General features: G+C 44.7%; 1 protein-coding gene across 2 annotated transcripts in view; it reads left to right on the plus strand.

Annotated features, from left to right (window-relative positions):
• Window positions 1-22079, plus strand: part of LOC119378933 (rab3 GTPase-activating protein catalytic subunit) — a 246529-nt gene that overhangs the window by 202070 nt on the left and 22380 nt on the right. For both annotated transcript variants that reach the window (XM_037648028.2, XM_037648029.2), the window contains exons 16-20: window positions 2627-2681; window positions 12615-12834; window positions 12945-13039; window positions 13983-14120; window positions 20777-21004. In XM_037648028.2, the coding sequence (XP_037503956.1) occupies window positions 2627-2681; window positions 12615-12834; window positions 12945-13039; window positions 13983-14120; window positions 20777-21004 (736 nt within the window). The remainder of the gene's footprint in view (window positions 1-2626; window positions 2682-12614; window positions 12835-12944; window positions 13040-13982; window positions 14121-20776; window positions 21005-22079) is intronic.

The following is a 22079-nucleotide window of genomic DNA, read 5'->3' on the forward strand; positions in this document are numbered from 1 at the left end:
ACAACGGTTGTTCACTTTCCACTTTAAGGACAGCGGCAAGCTGCCGGTTATAATCGGGGATATCTGCCATATGCGCTCCAGCCCATCCTTATTCTACGGTGAATTGTCTTTTCATGAGTAGGCGCTAGTCTTAGTAATTGACCTAGATATACACACTCTTCGGCAGGTTCTAGGGCCTGGTTGCCAATCTTGAATTCTTGTTCTCCCGCCAGACTATTGCAATTTGTCTTCTGCATGCATATTTATCTTCAACCCACCTTAACACCTTCGCTGCCGAGATCACCAATCATTTGTTGCAACCTATCGCCACTATTGCTGAAGAACACTGAGCCATTCTGCAAACCATAAGTGGCTGAGATATTCTCCCTTAATCTTTATGCCCCCAATCTAGTCTTTTGAATACTTCTAAGCATGCAGTGATGATAATATCTGAGGTTTTACGTGCCAAAACAACGATATGATTATGAGACATGCCGTAGTGGAGGGCTCTGGAAATTTCGGCTGTCTGGTGTTCCTTAACGTGCACTGACATCGCACAGTGAACGGGCCTCCAGCATATTGCCTCCATCGGCATGCGACCTCCGCGGTCGGGGTCGAACCCGCGACATTCGGGTGAGCAGCCGACGAGCGCCTTAACACCACTGTCCCACCTAGGCGGACGTTCTAAGCGTGCAGTGAAAACAACGTTGGAGACATTGTACCTGCTTGCCTGACCCCTTTCTCGGTGTTTTTTTTTTTCTTTTATCGTGGAAAAGCAAGGTATAGTTATGGAGTCTTATAGATGTCGGCTGAAGTATTTGCATACGTTTTCGGTGCTCCTTGATGCTGTATGTCTCTAAGACTGCTGATGTCTCTGCTGAGTCGAACGCATTTTCGTTGTCTATGAAAGCATTACAAAGGGGTTTTTCAGATATTTCTCAAATACGTGATTGAACACATATATAGTGTTGATTTATCGGAGAATGGCCTTTCCTAAAGCCACCAGTCAAGTGTCAAGTCAAGTGTATCTCTCACCTTATTCGAAGTTACCTTCGTGAACATATTCTAATACTCAGAGTAGGCTGATGGGTCTGTATAGTTCACTTCCTTCACGCTAAACGTTTCTACTTCATTGGTACTTTTTTTTTTAGTTTTATAGTTTCTAGACTAATGTGTATTAGGGGAAGAGCGGATATATAGTAATTTTGCTGCTGGATCGAATTCGAATCAATTAGTGCAGACGGCCACCGAATATAGAATATTTTTCGAATAGTTGTTGAATTAGTAATTATAAACACCTGTTTTCACCATTGGAATCATAAAACAGTGCTGGCATCCTAATACAAATAACGTCAGGAAGTTGACCTCAGTACATTGTACGTCATGAAACTTTTTTTTAAAGCACGTATGGAGCATTCGGATCAAGCAACTTATTTGTTTTCGCACTTCTTTGAGAGTGCGAATGATAGCGATTTAAAAGGACATGCTTCGCTCCCTGAGCGACGTAGCCTATTTCGAAAATGTTCGTGTTTACAACTACAGTGACGTTTTGACCCCTAGACCAAATCGAAACGGACAATATTTCATTATATATTCGAAAGTTTCGAATATTGGCAGTATTCCCATAATATACCTATATGTATACAGAGAGCAGTTGTCGCCGTTTGCTGGTGACGCCGAGCTGTTATTGCTTAATTCCGCAGAACGTATCATTTTTTACACACGTACTATAAGTCCCCAAAAGCTTGATTTAAGCGTGGAAAATGTCATGCAAAGACATAGTGGCGCTTTTTGGTAAGCTGATGTGAGCTTTCAGTTGCGGGTACTTCGGAAAAACTTGTTACTCTCTATCCTATAATGAAATGCTGCAATAATAAGCTTTAATTCGTAACATTTCATTGTCCGCTTTTGGCGCAAGTATACTGTTCATGGCCAAAGATGGAGGTGCACAAGTTATTTATTTATGGAGGCGAAAATGTTCGAGGCCCGTGTACTTAGATTTGGGTGCACGTTAAAGAACCCCAGGTGGTCGCAATTTCCGGAGCCCTCCACTACGGCGTCTCTCGTAATCATATCGTGGTTTTGGGACGTTAAATTCCAGATATTATTTATTTATTTATTTATTTATTTATTTATTTATTTATTTATTTATTTATTTATACCATCAAGGCCCCATAGCGTTACAGAGCTGAGTGGTAGCGTAGATAGAAAGATAATTGAAATTTCTGATTATACAATGTTACCTAAGATTTACGAAAAGGAACAATGTCTTGTATAGAAACTATTGATACGGTAAGGTGGTTGGAGTCCTTCGAGGTCCGAGGAATAAATTTGCAGGAGCATGTTTTAGTGCGACGTGTGTTTATACGGACTTTCTTACTATGGTCAAGGCGTGTGGAAATCAAAGTTGGGGGGGGGGGGGGTGGAGTGTACATCATGTCGTGGGATATGGTAATGAGTTTAGTGAAACAAAGGCAGCCTGGGAATTTTGCGGCGAGATGCAGGTGAGGGTAGTTCGAGGTCATTTTGCATGTACGTTACGTAACACTTGATGTGCGGTTATAGTTGCTAGTGATGTAGAGCGATGTTTGTATATTGATGGGTTACACTGAATGCCTTCCCTGTTGTCTTATCTTTTATTACACAGCCTCGAGCCTGGCACACCGAACCTCGCTGCTTCAATTCTCCACCAAAAACTTCAGGTATGTGACGCTACTAATAGCTGATTCTGCGGATAATTGCTAGTCTTAGCAGGGGGGTGGTGCTGTCGTCGTCAAACGAGTTATGAGTGAATTTGTGTGCTGTGATACGTGTCACGTAAATGGTCAGCTAGGGGATGTAGCGCGAAGGCAAGATAACATAATCGCTGGTCATTAAGAGTAGCAGACTGGATTCCAAGAGAAAGCAAGCGCGCGAGGGGGAGGCAGAAAGGTAGGTGGGCAGATGAGATCAAGAAGTTTGCGGGGATAACGTTGCCTTCAGCAAGCACAGGACCGGGTTAACTGGCGAAAGATGGGAGAGGCCTTTGCCCTGCAGTGGGCGTAGTCAGGCTGATGATGGTGATGATACACTTCCAATTAATGGAATGTCCTGTCTACTGTGTGCAGAGCCTTTAGGGCTTAGTGGACGCTTATGCGGGAAACTTTAAAGAGTGACTGCCATATCTATAGAAGCAACTGTTTTTTTTTTTTTCAGATAGGCTGAGGTTATTAGCAAAGAAAGTAATTTAACAAATTAATTTACGCTAATGGACTATTTAATTACTTAAGGGTCTGTGTTGTATTGACAGAATTGAAATTTTCTAGTAGTGGAATCATGCTTGCTTAGCATAAATCGTAAGTGTATTTCCTAATTTCCTAAATCTATTTCGCGCTGTGCAACCACCATATTGTAGCATCACTTTCGATATGTCTGTCCCCGCAATGTGCTTAAAACTTTCTTTGTGTTATAGGTGAGATCGCCTTGAGCTCCTGGAGGCAGGCTTTTGGGAAGCTGGTTACTGGAACGGCCAATCTGTTTCGTATCATATTTTAAGGTTGCATATATATCGCGAAAGTGATTCCGGTTACAGGATTTTTGCTAAGCAAGCATGGCTTCACTAATCACCGGCTTCAATTTCGCAGTAAGCGTCCTGTAGTTAACAATTGTGAAATTGATTAGTACATGTTGATTAGTTGGCGGCATTGCTGAAATTTTTCTTGGTGCTGATATCCACTTAGCCACGTATGGCAGGGACTTTGCATGAGTCGTTTTCTTTTTTAAAAAAGTCAAATTAAAATGAACACTTGCGTGGTATAGCAAAAGCGGGAGTGTTGGGCATGGCCACTGGTGGTTGGCCTAGTGCGGCAGTTGAAAAAGTAGGCGATGAGGTGCTGCGGGAGTGAGAACGAGCCGGTGTCATTATCAGGCCGCTGTGTGCAAGTGTCGTGCGTAAATGGAGCGGCGACTGCAGGGACCTGGCGCCCTCTGCGCGCGAGCTAATCGGTCGGCGGCAGCGGCTCGCTTCTTCGTGATGAAGCGCGCCAGTGGGGCAGCAATTTACTAATTGGACGTAATCGCGCGTAACCGTCCCATTGTTTGTCCAGCGCCTCACGCAAGCCGTTGCACGCCTCGCGCGTGCAACACTCGCCTGACGGGACCGCGGACGCCTCCGCGGGCTGTCCACATTGCCTCTCTTCGTCTTATGCTCGCGTGCAGACAGGCAGGAGCACGGTTAGGTTGCGATGCATCTTTCATGCTCGGACGCTGCGTGACAGCCCCGCCTCCTTTCGACGCTGTCCGTGCATCACGCGCGCCTCCCTTGTCCGAGTGTTCGTGAGGAAATTCGGGGGCTGGTTGACCACGTGGGGGCGCGTGTTTCGTCAGCCTTAACACCGACGTCGAAATACGAGAGCGTTGGGACAACCAGCGAGTATATAAGAAACAGACAGAAAAAAAAATTGCTGCGAAATGTTCTCTTTCCATCATTTTTTTTTCTTTCCCGCATAGTTAGCTCAGTAGCCGCGGCGTTCTGCTGCTGTAGACACGAAGTCGCGGGTTCATTATGCTGTGGTAGCATTATGCCGAAAGAAAGAAAGAAAGAAAGAAAGAAAGAAAGAAAGAAAGAAAGAAAGAAAGAAAGAAAGAAAGAAAGGCTCATTCACCGAGTGACTGACATGCTCGGGTTCACGTCAGACAAAGCGGGTGATCAAAACGGATCCGGGGATCTGCACCAGCGTCTTTCATGGCCCACTGTACAATTTCGGATGTTAAACATGATAACGTAAGTGTTCATTCTTTATTATTGAAGCTATGGTCATTTCGTGCCAAGGCGAAGGCAGATAGGGAAAAAATGTATAAATGTATAAAGAAGAAAAACCCAGTTATACCAACAGTATGAGTTAACCCCTGCTGAAGGCGGCGGAATGAATCGTGAGGGGAGCTTACATACAATATCAGATCGCGCTGTAGCCATTTACTTCAAATGCACACGGTGGCAAACATTTTCGGTCTGGAGTCGCGTCTCAAGGGGGCCAGTTGAGACGTTTCTGCAGTTGGAGCGATGAGACCAGAACCGGCAGTTTCAGCGCAGGCATCGGCGTCATGCCTAAGGCGAGAGCAGGGATCAGCCTATAATGTAATGTAGTTGGCCCTGTTAGGAGGGCTTGGAGTCCGCCTCGGTGGAACAGGGGTTACGGTTCTCGGCTGCAGCTGACCCGAAGATCGCGGGTTCGATCCCGGCCGCGGCGGTCGCATTTCGATGGAGGCGAAATGCTCGAGGCCCGCGTACTGTGCGATGTCAATGCACATACATTCGAAATTTCCGCAGCCCTCCACTACGGCGTGCCTCATAATCAGAAAAACGCCAGATATTATTACTAATGTTGTTATTAGGAGGGCTTGGAATGTAACGAATTGAACAAATAGCAGCTAATAAACTTAACTGAACGTGGAGTCCTTCCGACTTCTCCATCATGGAGTGTTTCCCAGATGCTGCAAAAGCAGGGGATTTTTTACTTGCGAGTTGCAAGAGCCATTTAATGACCCGTCTCGCAACCATGGTGGTGATCGTGTTATTATATATATATATATATATATATATATATATATATATATATATATATATATATATATATATATATATATATATATATATACCGGGTGTCCCAGCTATCTTTAGCCAAGGGTTAAAAAATACAATATTAGAGGCAGGCGAGTAAAATCAGTTGCAAATTGCTGACAGCCACCTTGCGCGCTACAGACAATTTTTTGTTTTGTAATTAACTAATTTGTTAATTAGGACGATTTAACTAATTTGCTAAATATTGACTTCAGGCAAGAAATCCTGCTTGCAAAGTTCGAGAGCGTCCTCAGAAACCCCAACTGCATTATTTGCGATAAAGAAAGTCTCACGTATACCATTTTTTCCAAGCTGTAAAGAAAGCCCGCGAAATACAAAAAGAACCACGTGAATAGCGCGCTCGCGCGCCGCGAGAATGCTGCTCTCACCCGAGGTTTGAGCGAACGAAATCACCTGCGGCCGAGACTCGCCGGCTCCGTTGCAGCGGTAGGCCTATAAGTGGGCGGTGGTTTCTTGGCCCGTTGCCAGCCATCTGCGCGCGTGACGGTGCAAGTTGTAGCGAGCGCGGGCCAAGAAACCACCTTTAACTTATCGGCCTACCGCTGCAACGGAGACGCCGAGTCGCGGCCGCAGCTGATTTCGTTTGCTCAAACCACGGCTGAGGGCAGCATCCTCGCGGCGCGCGAGCGCGCTAGTCACGTGGTTCTTTTTTGTATTTCGCGGGCTTTCTTTGCAGCTTGGAAAAAATGGTATACGTGAGACTTTCTTTATCGCAAATAATGCAGTTGGGGTTTCTGAAGACGCTCTCGAACTTCGCAAGCAGCATTTCTTGCCTAAAGTCAATATTTAGCCATTTAGTTAAATCGTCCTAATTAACAAATTAGTTAATTACAAAACAAAAAATTGTCTGTAGTGCGCAAGGTGGCTGTCAGCAATTTGCAAGTCATTTCACTCGCCTGCCTCTAATATTGTATTTTTTAACCCTTGGCTAAAGATAGCTGGGACACCCTGTATATATATATATATATATATATATATATATATATATATATATATATATATATATATATATATATATATATATATATATATACAGTAAACCAGTTTGCACCCTTAAGAGGTTTTGCCGTGTCTATAACACCCTTATCATGGGGTGTTTCCAATGGCCTAAACACCTTTATCACTAAAAGAACGTGGAAAATAAAATATACCAGTCAGGACTCAGGCAACATGCAATTACAGATGGCATCAGCATAGAAGGTGCACGCACGCGCCAAATCGTACACACAACAGAGCGTATTGTAAAAGCGCTCGCGCTACACAGCCTTACACTGACCATCCCGTAGTATCCTTAGCCGCCGTTCAGTGCCGGTGGGGATATTGCTGTTCCGTATAAATGAACATTCAACATGAAGAGAATAGGCGTAAAGTTATGGTATGCTTGTAGATATCCCTAAAAGAGAGATATCTTTTAATCTAAACTCGCCTAAGATCCAACGACTTTTTAATCAGCGAGTCCCAGTTATCATCTGGCACGCTGTGGTATGGACCATGGGTATTTCAATAACGATAACACCCTTAACTCCTAAAGGGTGTTTTTCTTAGAACATCACCCCTTAAAGGCGCTTTGGGGAAGGAAAACACCCTTACACCCTAATTTTTGCAAAGTTTGGTTAGGCAAAATGGTGTTTTGCTTGCTTGAAACCGCCTTAAGGGTGCAAAGTGGTTTATAGTGCATATATATATATATATATATATATATATATATATATATATATATATATATATATATATATATATATATATATATATATTCGTAAGCGAATAGCAAAGCTCTCAACGGCCGATTTATTATCCAGGCGGTCACTACCGATGGAGCAAAACAACGTTAGGTTAAATTCAGTAAGATCACCGTGTCAATTTTTTTCGTTTCAGTGTTTTAACCATTATTTCATAATTCACCTTTTTAGTTCGTGCGAGTTAAGTAACCTTTTTAACTCGCTCGAACTAAATCAGATGTGGAGGATTCCAGTATAGTCACAGCAAGTCAACGGTCCAACTTTATTGACACAGGAGCCCTTCCGTGATTGGTCTTCTTAGCCTTTATCCCACCTTACACGCGAAAAGGAAAATCAGTGCAGCTTCTACTGCAGCGAAATTGGGTTCACAGCAAAGAATACACACGGCCTCGTAGCATTTCGCTTGCAGGGAACGCCAAATGTGGGCCTATAGACGCGTGCTTCGTTTATTAGTCACTCCATGTTAACGCAATTACATGGCCAGAGCCATTTTTTTTCTTCTTCTCGTAATCACAGAACACTAGTAGAAGCAAGAGTACATCCAGATAAGAGTAAATAGTTTCTCTCCAGCGCTTTTGGATCTGGAGGTTTGATTTCTTCCTTCGAACTAAAGTACAAAACAAATCCTCTTATCGAGTTACAACCAAAGAAGCCAATATGCGCGACAAAACCAGGGAAACCATAGGAGAAAGTAAGTATTCCTTCTTAATTGGAATGTAGAAATAATAAAGAAGGTAAGTGAAAATGGTCGGAAAGACGGCTTGTCGCAGATCTGAGCCGTTTTCAAGGAAGCTGTTGAAAAGTGTAAGAAAGCGATAACTTCGCTCTGTGTAGGAAAATATCGTAATTTTAAGGCTTATCTTGTCCCCGAACGTAAACGTCATCGTATATTGCGTGCTTTCCAGTTAATGGTGCGCGCCCGGTATACTTACAGGTCACGAACGACATGCGCCTATCAGCGTGGCACGCGTTCCTGACAGGAAAGTATAGCGAATTCAGAACGTCCAATAAAGGAAGAGTGCGAAAGATTCTAATTGGGACACATGATAAGTCCTTAAGGATGTTGTGAGAATCCATTTAGAACATTTGCTCAACGTCGACAATAACTTCTGTATTCTCTTCCTTAGGACCTAGCTTTGTCGTCGACTCTCACTGGCTGCTGTCACGGTATATAGAAAACCGTTGCTGCAGTCGAAACATATGTGTTTATCTTGCGATTACGATTACGATTATAAAGTCTCAGATAAAGGTCATATGCAGCACTCAAAACGCTCCTGAAGTATCTTAATAAAAATGAAATTGAATAATAATTAAAGGCACGATGTTCCCGAAATCAACAAATCTGGCTATCACAATTCTGAAGGATGTGCACAGTGGGATGTGGAAGGTGTCTTGCCTGGCAGTTTGTCTTCAACGAGAAACCCTGAAGAAATGCTTTCGTAAGAGCTTGAGTCGGAGACGACTTTAGAAGTCCGCGGCATTTCCTCCTCAAAGGCGAAACATATGTGTGTATGTTGCGATTACGATTTCGAAACAAAGTACAAGCACGAACCCTTCATACTAGTTGGTGACTTCAACGTATACATAGACATTATGGACAGCGACTGGATTATGCAGCATATGATGTCTCGATGCGCTCTACGATGCATTTCATATGACTGGAAACAACCAACAACCACCCAAGGAACATGCATAGACCTTGTCTTTGCCAACTTTAGATTAGATTCGCTCGAAGAAACATTGGCTCTCCATTTCACAGACCACAATGCAGTAATAATGAAGGGAAAACGGAATCCAGAACTCAAGACGATATACGAGTTATAACAAGAGGATTAAAATAGAAGAGCATTAAGGAGAAACCAAATAAGTACGCTTGTGTATATATATATATATATATATATATATATATATATATATATATATATATATACACACACACACACACACACACACACACACACACACACACACACACACACACACACACACACACACACACACACACACACACACACACACACACACACTTTATGTCACTCAATTTACATTCGCAGTGGCAACGCGCGGGTGCGTTCAGCACCCTGCGACATCAACAGTATCATGACGTCTTCAGCTGGCCCCCAGGCCACGCCCCAGGCGTTGAGTGATGATGCGCTAGTAACAATAACTTCAATGATCTCAGTGTTGTCATCGTGGTGCCCACTAGCAGCGACGCCTGGCAGCGGCTTCTCTTCGATTGTCTGGGTTGGTTGTCTCAAGTCCTGCGTCTTCGCCGCGCTGCTTCGAATGATTTGTCGTGTGCTCGTCAGCGTGTGATAATTGGGAGCGACGATCTCAATTGCATTACGTGCCAGCATGTCGTGAAACAGTTGTGCGCGTCTTACACCAGTGGCGTTTCAAGTGCCGCAAGAAGGAATGTCGTTGTCGCGGACAGCTGCAAAGTTGGTTTATAAAAGCTTACAGGTGGAACTGCGCATGCAATTTGCGTCTCTCCACGCGTCTCCGCGACGCACTGAACGTTGGCCTTACCAACGTCTTCTCAGGCGCTGGCCTTCCACACCCAGAAAATGTGCTGTTCTTTGGAGCTTGATGGAAGGCGTAAGGGAAGAATCGGCAGACGCGAATGGTGTTCTGAGCAGTGCGCACGTATTTCACCTTTAATAAATCGTTTGTTGTTGTTAGTCACCGGACTGGTTACTTTTGTGGACAGGATAGGAGCGCCTGTCCTGTTCAAAACGTTTCTTCCTGTTCTGTACTGTGTTATTGCCAGCCAGCATGTCCCAAGCGTGCGTCTCCAGGTGCCTACTCGTCGCTGCTCGGACTGGCGTCGATTTCAGAATCGCTTCTTTGCAGAGGATCGAAGCGAGAATGAGTTCGCGACGTCGCTAATCGCAGCGATTTCTAATACCTCAGTACTTTATTCATTAATTGTAGACACTGATGACGGCGACGACGACGGTGGGGGTGACGAAGACATGTCTACACGCGCGCGCCTAGCAGACGAAATGACAACTGAAACTCGCGTCACTGTTTTGTGTGGCCACGCGATCAGATGGGGGCCCTTTCGGGGGCGTGACCGCGGGGGTGACCGCGCGGCAGCGCTGCCAGCGCTTCAGAGTGGCGGGCTTTGCACCCGTTTTGGACCGCGCTTGTTACTGGTCATACTAATCAATATTACAGTTATGTATTCATCCCCCCGTGGCATTATCACTGGTGAATCGGTACTAGGGGGTCGATAACATGGACGCAAAAAACGCGACATGCGTCAGTTGCTCCTTTAATTATAGGGTATTGTTAATGACTGTATGTTCAGTCGCGTATATGTGTAACACGCTGCAGATAGCGCGAAGGCAGCAAGCAGAACGCAGTTTCACTTCGCGATAGCCGCTCTCTGTGAAACACAGATATATCAGTTGACCCCGCGTGTTCATCGTATAAACAGATTAAGAGGTACACGGCGACACTTGCTTACACAGCGACGCATAGTTCATTTCGTATACTGTGAAATGGCACGGTTTTATTGAAGTACTGCTTGTCTCGTTGCAATGGCGAAATCACTTATGAGCCAGATTAAGTGGCCCGAAAAATAGCCAATCATATGGAGGTGCGCAAAGATTTTTCAGTTTAGTCTCGATACTCTTGCGCTCATCGTAGCTCTAGAATGTTTGCTTGTCCGGTGGAATGTGTACGCGATGCTATGCTACCCTTCACTTTAAGCCTGCATTCATGCGTCACCTTAGGTGGGGTATTTTCGAAGTCAAAGTTACTAAAAGCCTTTAAAATGTCTTGGTAAAGGTATGCGTTCCCACGAAGGCAGGAAAATAAAATAAGAAAGATTCGCGGTTACAAAAGATAAAAATTTTTATTGATACATAGTTTCTTTCTTCGACAAGGTCACTCTACAGTTCCTAACAATAAGCTAAGACATATACCGTAACGTTATACCGGGTGTCCCAGCTATCTTTCGCCAAGGGTTAAAAAAATACAATATTAGAGGCAGGTGAGTGAAATAAGTTGCACATTGCTGACAGCCACCTTGCGCACTACAGACAATTTTTTGTTTTGTGATTAATTAATTTGTTAATTAGGCTTACTTAACTATATTGCTAAATATTGACCTTAAGCATGAAATGGGATTTGCAAAGTTCGAGAGCGTCTTCACAACCCCCCCCCCCTTTCATTATTTGCGATAAAGAAAGTCTCACGTGTACCATTTTATCCCAAGCTGCAAAGAAAGCCCGCAAAATAAAAAAAAAGTACACGTGACTAGCGCATTCGCGCGCCGCGATCGTGCTGCTCTCAGCCGTGGTTTGAGCGAACGAAATTAGCTGCGGCCGCGACTCGCCGGCTCCGTTGCAGCGGTAGGCCGATAAGTTGGCGGTTGTTTCTTGGCGCGCGTGACGGTGCAAGTTGTAGCGAGCGCGGGCCAAGAAACCACCACCAACTTATCGGCCTACCACTGTAACGGAGCCGGCGAGTCGCGGCCGCAGCTAATTTCGTTCGCTCAAACCACGGCTGAGAGCAGCACGATCGCGGCGCGCGAATGCGCTAGTCACGTGTACTTTTTTTTTATTTTGCGGGCTTTCTTTGCAGCTTGGGATAAAATGGTACACGTGAGACTTTCTTTATCGCAAATATTGCAAGGGAGGTTTGTGAAGACGCTCTCGAACTTTGCAAATCCCACTCCATGCCTAAAGTCAATGTTTAGCAATATAGTTAAATAAGCCTAATTAACAAATTAATTAATTACAAAACAAAAAATTGTCTGTTGTGCGCAAGGTGGCTGTCAGCAATATGCAACTGATTTCACTCGCCTGCCTCTAATATTGCATTTTTAAACCCTTGGCACAAGTTAGCTGGGACACCCGGTATAAACAACAGTTGTGAAATCCGGAACAATGGCGCAGCATATATACACAGCAGAATGAGATTAAATAAATGTTAACAAAGACCAATATGTATAAAAATAAAATTGGTGAAACAGAGATCAATCATTTTTATATTTTTTATGGATGCAGTGAGTTCAGAAGCAATGGTATATGTAGCGTTTGTCAGTCAAGCCATTTCTGGTTGTCCTGAATAGTCACTTTGTGTGGTTCAGGCCTACCGGTGTGCTTTCCGGGCGCATGCTGGCAGTTAGCTGTATGAGGTCGCACGAATGAGTTGTTTACGCTCATTTATTTGGCCGTTAACTCTCTGGCTCGGACGCTTATCGATGTTCGAGCAGACTGGGACGCAACTATGTTCCGACGTTGGCTCGGCGCGTTTGCACGCAGATGCTGAACTACTGCATCGAAAGGAAGAAGAAACGAGACCGGCGCAACATGGCCGCGGACGAGTCTGGCTCCCAGCCCAAGTCGGGGTCAAGCGAAAGCGACGAGGATATATTCTACGAGTGTCCCGACGACATCGCCGCAGAAGGTGACAAGGGCGAGTCCGGGGACAATACTGCCATCGTGGGAAACGGCTCGAAGGAGACTGCGACAAGCAGCACAGGTTGTTCCTGTCACATTGTTCTTGCACCCATTTTGTCACGACGTTGCTTGCTGTCGGACGCGCGGCCGTGTTTTCTCGGCGAATGCAACGGTTCTGTTTGTGCTTCCCAGGTGAACAGGAAGTCGTGCGCGAGGGCGTACTGCGCCGGTGTGGCGACATGACGCTGCTTGGAAGCAGCGAGCCCCTCTACATTCCTGTCACGCAGGTACGACGTCGTCGCCTCTTATTATAGGGTAACTCGATGCCAGACGTGGTACTGACTGAGGTATCCTATCTGCAGTAGACGGGAAATACTAAGGGTAAACACTGCAGCAGCACTATTCAGACATGAGCAAGTTTGAGTGGCTGCTATTATTTTGGAACGCTTCCGCTCGTTTGCTATCGATGAGTGCGTCAGATCTGAAACACTAGATTTAATTAAGACTTCCGTTCGGAATCTTTCAGGCTGAGGCATGCAGAATACTAGAGCTTCGCACTAAAATTGCCGTTCATTCGAAGCTGCGACGGCGTGGCTCAGTGGAGTTCCACGGCTGAGCACGAGGTCACAGGTTCGATTCCTGCCCGCAGCGGCCTGTTTCTTACGAATGCTCAGTGCGGCAAAGACACGTGTATGGGGGTGCATTTTAAATTACACTCGCCTGTCCCTCATAACCATAGGCGTGCGCAGGGTTCTCCATTAGGCGGAGCGAAGTTTCACCGCATTCCCCCTCCCCATTGGTCGAGTCCGAAAGAAAACAAGCTTCGCAATGTATGCAAAAGTAAAGTGAAGAATCGCCGGCAAAACTCCAGTTGGTCAAATTTTCCGGAGCCCACCATTACTATACGGTGACTCGTGTCGTGGTTCAGACGCAGAACCCCAGCAATTATTATTATTTGGTCACCGGCATTCTAGGGGTAAAACTGCATCAGGGCTCCTCAGCCGCCATTATCGTCAAAAACCCGCATGGCCATAAGCCTGCACTGTAAACAATGCGAAACAGGTCCGAATGAGTATGGGGCTCACTTGCCGCCCACCATCGATGATCGGGAGGGACGGGGGGCTTCTGAGCGCACGCCTATCTTCATAGGAATATATTAACAAAGACCACTTTTCAGCTGAGTGGAAAGGCCACAAGGCTGAGTGGAGCCCCGTTATTACGCGCTTGCAGGAGCCGGCTCCGATGACGGAGGACATGCTGGAACAGCACGCTGAAGCACTGGTCAAGCTGGGAAGCAACCCCGAGGGTGCTGTGCTGCGTGCACGCATGCAGAGCGCCTGCCTCTTCTCCGATATGGAGGCCTTCAAGGTGAGCGTTCCACGTCGGTGGTCGTTCTCTGAAACAACGCGCGGAAACGTTGCCTGTGCGAATTTCCATTGGAACTGCCACAATGGTAATGCCGCGATGTTTTATTAGTATGGACATGTGAGGACATGGTTGTGTGCTCGGCTGCGGCAGCGAGGAGCTTTAGTAGCAGCGTACTTGCCGCGGCGGGGTCGCTCGTTCGTGCAGTGAAGCTAACTTTAGGGGGGAACGTTTCTTCAGCAGAGCCCAGTTGTTACAGTCCTTTGGTTTGGCTCGCCTATCTTAAGTCCAGCAATAGCATTATATATATATATAGCATTAGCAATAGCATTATATATATATATATATATATATATATATATATATATATATATATATATGCCGATGGCATTATTTGGCACCCATTTCAATAATTTACATAAACGTTCCTCCTTAACTGTTTCTTTTACGTTTCATGACAGTTTTTACGTTCATGAACTTAAATCTGGATTTTTGGCTTAATGTACATGCGGTTACAACCTAAGAATAAATGCAAGCTCCGCCCGCAAATCTGGGGTGCACTTGTCAATCACCTACGTAAGAAAGTTGTGCAAGCTGGTTTTGTTTCGAACTGTAAGTACTTTTTCTGTGCTAATGTAAATACACACATATCGAAAACTAAAGGCACGTCATTCCTACCTAAAATATGACCTTTGGCTGAGCAGTGATGTCAGAATCTGATGAAATTTGCCAGGACGTTCAAGTATAACCAGTGACACGAACATATGTGTTCGTGAACACCAACTACCTGAACCACGTTAAATGTGCTTGACGTCACGGAAATGAACAAATGTGATTAGACGGAACGTCAATGCAAATTCCCTCTGGGTGGGACGGTGAGGGCTGTTAGGTCCTTAGGTTGTAACCGACTATAGAGCATATTGGCGCAATAAGACATTAGGAAGAATAAAAAAAAAGTATATATAGACAAAATGTAGCGCTTCCTACCGACTGAGCCGGTCATTGCACGATCATAATTATACTAAAAAAAATGTTCAGACAGCGAAGCTGCAAGTGCGCGAGTGTGTGTGATTGGCTAACGAGATCGCGTGGTGTAGTAAATCTGCCGTTAGATTTGAAATATGCGCGCTTACACTTGATTGGGCAAAGCGAGATCACGTGACCGGTGGGCTCAGACAATGGCATTTCAGCAAATGCCGTGCGTCACGGGATTTGCCGCCGGCTCGATTGTAATCCGGCCAAGTGTGCGCTCTCTGTTATCTACATGACCCTCTTATGCGCCCGGTTGCTTTGCCTTGGTTTATTACAATTAGTTTATGTAATTTATGAAAGTGTGATTTGTTTTACCTTACCTTGATTCATTATATTTAATGTAAGTCTCTAATTAATGTAAATAATGAGTCTTTCCCGGTATTTTGCACTGAAAGTCACCATCATCATCATTTTGTTTTCAAGAAAAGCATCGTCATTAGCATTTACAGCATCATCATCATTTCATTTTATTTATTTATTTATTCACTCCCCCTCTGGTCATGTGACCTGCGTGACGACTACTAACTACTACTACTACTACTACTACTACTACTACTACTACTACTACTACTACTACTACTACTACTACTACTACTACTACTACTACTACAACGACGACAATGACAGCACAGGGTAGACTAAGGCCCGTATTCACAAACCGACCTTATCTTTTGCCCTCCTTACCTTTTCGGCACCTTAACGCGTTTCATAAACAAACCTTACACATCAATTCGACCTTTCTTCAACCTTATCGCTGTGATAAGGTGGCGTTCGATAATGTAACCCGGCAGGTACCTTAAGGCACCACTTATACGGCGCGCTATGGCTGATTACTCAAGAAGCTTTACAAAGTCATTAAAGAAAAGGTGATGTACTCTACCGGCATCCATAGGTGCAATTTACGCTGCGGGTGCTCGGGAACCATCAAAATTCTATGGAAGAGTTCAGCGACGATGTGTTGCTGAACAGATTCCACTAATTGAAGCGAGCACTTCATGTCCCCGTGCTTGCTGCTGGAAACAGCCCTCATTATGTCGGTTTTTCCGTGCCACCGCTCCTTCAGCTGCTGGTGGCGCTCTGTTTCTGCGGCGCAGGTACTTTTAAAATTGTGAATGGTGACTTTCACACTGCCTCGCATTATTAAACGTGTGAAAAAATCAGTCAGGGTATGGCGCGGAAGTCGACGTGTTTCTCTGCAGGATGGGATATTTTTTACCCATTTTTGCACTCACGTAGCCGCTGCTCGGTGCGCAGTCGCACGTCGCTTTATCTGCTTTGAGCTGCTCCCATTTTCTCGTGTAGTCTTTCACTAACACCGCGTGCTATCACAATTTTTCGCTGTCACAATGCGACGCTTTCAAGTCGATGAGTAGCGCTGGATCTTCAGTGAAATTCAATTTTCGCCTTTCTGTTACACTCAATAACAAGCCTATGTACGATCCATGCAAACAGCCACACACGCACACACACAGGCAGACGGACAAAACCAGCGCTTCGTGGACCGGTGCGTCTGTCTCCGCATGTGCTGGTGCGTCCACACGAGCCGCCGGTTGCTATGACAACGGAAAACGTTAACAAAGAAAAGCAGCAAACGGCGTGGTCAGACGAGGCGCGTTCTTACAGAAACTTGCACGGGTATGCGTTCCTGCATTTTTCTTATTGTTTTGAGGAGCATACAGCTTTTTTTCTTGCTAATAAACCAACAAAGAGCCAGTAAAAGTTCATAGCCCCGCTCCCATGCTCGTTCCTTATGACGACAAGGCTGCCTTAAAACCGAATAAGGTGAGTTTATGAATTGCACTGCGACCTTTTCTCATCCTTACACTTTTCCCTTCCTTACGAAAGGGTGCCTTATAGCGTTGAGGTAAGGTTGGTTTGTGAATACGGGCCTAAGACACCTTTGCTGTAAAAACAGAGCGAGAACAAAAATCACATTAAGTCATGCATGCATAAAAGGAGGAAACAGGTAAATCAGTCACTGGAAACCAGTCACCAAGTTTAGATACCTAGCCAACCTATGCTAATCATGGTAGAAGATAGGCTGATACATGATTGCCCGTTGCATTCACTGTGGAGGACAGAATCCTCATGAGCATCGTGTACACACTGGTATTGATATGTTTGGCTAGTGCGCGTATGATTTGTGAATGTGCGTATTTGAAATTCAGAAGTTATGGTCGACCTCTTTTATTGTGATAGCAATTAGATGGACACTGCAGGTGCATTCTTGGCATCGCCGTGAAGTCACTTTGAAATTCAAATTGGCAACGCTGCTCCTCGTGTCATATGTTCTATGTGCGAGTGAAAGCGTGCGAGTGCTGCCGACGATTGTTGCTCAAGCTGAGAGGAAACGCGCCGACCGTCTCTGTCGCACGATAGGCATATGTGAAGGGGTCCCGGAGTTCCGGTAAAGGGGTTCTGTGAGGCTTCGGCAGGAAGTGCATACTGTGATTGGGCAGGTGTGGTTGCCCACTGTCGTTTGCGCCGTATCTTTACAGGGATTAGCAGACAGCTCATACCTTTGTATGTGTTGTGTTCTCATCGCAAAGTTTGTGCTGAAGACATCGACAGTACAGAGTTAGCCTCGCTTGCTGCAGCAGCCACGTTTCCTTACACCTGCGCTTTGCTGAGTTGCGCCAGGTCGGATGCTAAAGGAGTGAGCTGCTAGCCTTGCTTCGTATAACATTTCAATTTGTCACTATCACATTCATTGCTTCGCCCTTTCGACGAAGGCACTGACTACGGTGACGGGGCCCGTCAGCACAGTACCGTCGTAAAAGTGACGGGGCCTGTCACCGTAGTGTAAATTGCAATAGTGACGGGGCCCGTCATAATAGCGAAGTACTTATATTTATTTATTTATTTATTTATTTATTTATTTATTTCAATACCCTAAAGGCCCAATTGGGCATTACATAGGGGGGGATTTAAGTGAATACATACATTTCAAACAACATAAACAGAAAACAAAATACCAAAAAGAAAACAATAAAAAGGAAACAAACAGCGAGTACATCGAATCAGAGCATCAAGTCAGATACGTTCACCAACATTACTCGCATACACATTCGTTAGTACAATTTTTAATAATGATGAAAAGACCTATAGAAATTACATCGAAGAACACTGAATATGTATCTGGAGCAAGAACAGCAGACGAAACGAGGGCAATCAAACATAGGTCAGCCATACTATTCACTATGCAAATAGCCCTGAAGCATCGAGTTAAATATGGAAGGATCTGTTATTTCGGCAATGTTAGGTGGAAGAGAATTCCACTTGATTATGCATAATGATAGTGGCGAATTTCGAAACTTCTTGGTCCTGGCAAAAATGGGGCTACCTTGTGCGCATGATCGAGGCGGGTTGAAGTATGAGGGGCTGGAAAGATATGAGACTGGGCGAAGGATGAGTTGCTGTGATAAAGTGAGTGAAAGAACGATAGTCGCGTATGTCGCCTGCGCATGGCAAGTGTGGTAAGGCTAAGGTCTGCTTTTAGTGAAGAAACACTTATGTAACGTGAGTAGGATGATGAGATGAACCGAGCAGCTTTATTCTGTACCATTTCGAGCATGTTAGTAAGACCAATTAGGTGAGGATGCCATATGATTGAAGCGTATTCTAGGGATGGCCGAATCAGTGAATTGTAAGCGCGCAGTCTTGTGTCCCTATTAGTAAAATGCAAGCGACGTTTAAGGAGGCCAAGTTTCTTGAGAGCCTTATTAGTAGTACACTCTATGTGTGCAGTCCAGCTTAGATCTGAAGTGAGTATTACGCCCAGATACTTAAATGACGTGACTTTTTCAATTATCGAGTCATTTATTTTATAAGAGCTAGAGCATGCAGGAGTGATATTAGTAAACATTAAGTGCTTGGTTTTTTCGACATTAATTTCCATCTGCCAATTGTTGCACCATTCCCTTAACCTTGTTAGATCTTCCTGTAATTCTGCAATGTCATCTGTGCAAGTTATTTTCCTGTATACAATACAATCGTCCGCAAAAAGACGGATTGATGAACTTATGTTAGATGCAATGTCGTTAATGTATACTAAAAAGAGAAGCGGTCCAAGCACACTGCCTTGGGGCACACCAGATGTTACACGGGTTGGATGAGATATGTAGTGGTTAAGTTTAACTGACTGAGACCTGTTGTTTAGGAATTCTTGTATCCATGCAGTCGTTTCTGGTCGAGGCTGAGGTGACGTATTTTTAGCATTAGCCGGTTATGTGGAACACGATCAAAAGCCTTAGAAAAGTCTATGAAAATCGCGTCGATGCAGATGGACATATGAAGAGCTGTGTGCAAGTCTGTCACGAGCTCGAAAAGTTGAGTCTGACATGATAATTTTTCTCGAAAACCATGTTGGGAGTGAAGAAGTAAATTGTTACGGTTGAGGTGACGCATGACCTGGGAGTGTATGATATGCTCTAGTAACTTACATGAAATGGACGTGAGTGAAATCGGCCTATAGTTGTTGGGCTGATTGCTGTTACCAGACTTAAAGATGGGTACCACATTAGCCAATTTCCAGTCATCTGGTATACAACCAGTGTCAAGGGATTGCTGGAAAATGAATGCAAGCAAGTTAGCTGAATGTTGACAGGTTAATTTAAGTAGTTTGGCGCTGATGCCATCGGGGCCGGGACTGGTTTTAAGGGGAAGTCGATTGATAGCGCTAGCTACCCCGTAGTGATGGGCCCCGTCATTGTAATGTCATGACTACAGTGACTGGGCCCGTCAGCGCAGCGCCGTCGTAAAAGCGACGGGGCCCGTCACCTTATTGTAATCGTAAGAGTGAGGGGGCCCGTCATAATAGCGACGCCACTATAGTGACGGGCCCCGTCATCGTAGTGATATCATAAAAGGCACGGGCCCCTTTACCGTAGATTTATGGTCGTTTTAGACGCCATCAGTCGTGTGGCGATCGTGGCGTATTCCAGTTTTCAACAGTGACAAGAAAGTACATTGTACAAGCCACGAAGTACAAGCCACGATCGCTTTTTTGTTGTCTTTATTGCAGGGCTTCAGTTTTCAACAGTGAGAAGAGAGTACGTCCTGTCTACAATTGTTTCATATGAAACTATGGCATGATCGCCACACGACCGAGGGTGTCTAAAACGACGATAAATCTACGTTAAAGGGGCCCGTGCCTTTTACGATATCACTACGATGACGGGGCCCGTCACTATAGTGGAGGCACTATTATGACAGACCCCTTCACTTTTACGATTACAATAAGGTGACGGGCTCCGTCGCTTTTACGACGGCGCTGCGCTGACAGGCCCCGTCACCGTAGTCACGACATTACAATGACGGGGCCCGTCACTATAAGTACGTCGCTATTATGATGAGCCCCGTCACGATTACAATTTACACTACGGTGACGGGCCCCGTCACTTTTACGACAGTACTGCGCTGACAGACCCCGTCGCCGTAGTCAGTGCCTTTGGCAAAACTGGGAATTTTTTATACAATGCATACTTTGCAGTTTGTCAGTGTACCAGTGAGACTTAGTACTTTCTTTTATAGCATGTGACACTGAAGTCTTTTTTGGAGCTTTTAACCTTTGTGACAGCCAACAGAACACAAAGATGTGCTCCTTTTTATGTCATTATTGCATACAGGCAGCTAATCCAGGAGCATCACTGAGTGACTTTGTGCGTTGGTACTCTCCACGTGACTGGGTTGCACCATTAGTGGATCAGACAACTGGACAAGTGATTGAAGAGGGCCACTTGAGTCATCGTATGCAGCTACCAGGCAACACTTGGCAAGAGGTTTGGGAGACTGCACGCCCTATGCCTGCACATAGGCAAAAACGCCTTTTTGATGACACCAAGGAAGCAGAGAAGGTTTGTCAGTCAGGCATGCTTCAGAGATGTGCATAAAGAGAAAGAAAACTAATCTGACAGAGTTGAAAATAACAAATAAGCAGGCAGCCTGCAAGTGATGCACATTTATTTGATGGCTGCAAATTACCATACAAAAAGGAAATCCAAAAAACGGCAGGAAGGGGAAGATGGAAGGTTGCGACGAAAAAATACGTAAATGGTGGGTGGGTGCTCGATCCGAGTGGACTTGTCTTCTTCAAGGCTGGAACTTGAAGAAGCCTTGAAGAAGACAAGTCCACTTGTCGAAATGTCTGCTCGAGCACCTACCCACTAAGTTTACGGATTTTTTCAACACAAAGAAGAACGAACTTGCTGCTTTGCAGTCTTGCACGGGAAGTGGTGTCTGGGCTCAGCAACAGCACCTGCTAATACTGAATAATTTGTAGCATTTAGTATGCAGCCATTTCCAGAGGTATTTTTTTCTGAATCATGTAATATAGATATATGTGTTATCATGCAGTGTTAATGAAAGTAAAGTCGCTTCAAATATAGATTTTTTTAATTGCACGTGAATCATGTAACAAAGGCTGCATGCATGAGAAATCTAAAATATTTGTATGCCTATATTTACTGTACATGTCTTTCTCATGTGCATCCCCTCATTCCATGGTGCATTTGAGAAGTGATAACAAAACACAGTGGTGAAGAGTCCTATTAAACTTGGCAATTGTAGGATAGCACAGTTTTATTCTAAACTTTACACATGCTGATAGAAAAGTGCTGTGAAGTTGATGAAAGAAAAACAGCGTTTTCCGCACAATGACGTAAAAGTTGCCGTACAGCCTGCAACTGCTGTGTTCTCATTTAAGAATAACATGGCTGAGCGTGGCTGACTTAATGTTACTGCTGATTTCAAGCATCTAAAGTTAACAGTGGGAAAAAGAGCATATAGCATCAGCAGCCAAAAAAATAATGTTATAGCAAGCTATTCAGAAATTTAATCTGGCTGCCACATCAGTTGCCTCTCTTTCCCTTTTCTCACATGCAAACACATGTGTGCAGACGCACTGAATATAAGCTGCAACACAGTGCCCGT

The sequence above is a fragment of the Rhipicephalus sanguineus genome, chromosome 1 (assembly GCF_013339695.2).
Source record: "Rhipicephalus sanguineus isolate Rsan-2018 chromosome 1, BIME_Rsan_1.4, whole genome shotgun sequence".
NCBI lineage: Eukaryota > Metazoa > Arthropoda > Arachnida > Ixodida > Ixodidae > Rhipicephalus > Rhipicephalus sanguineus.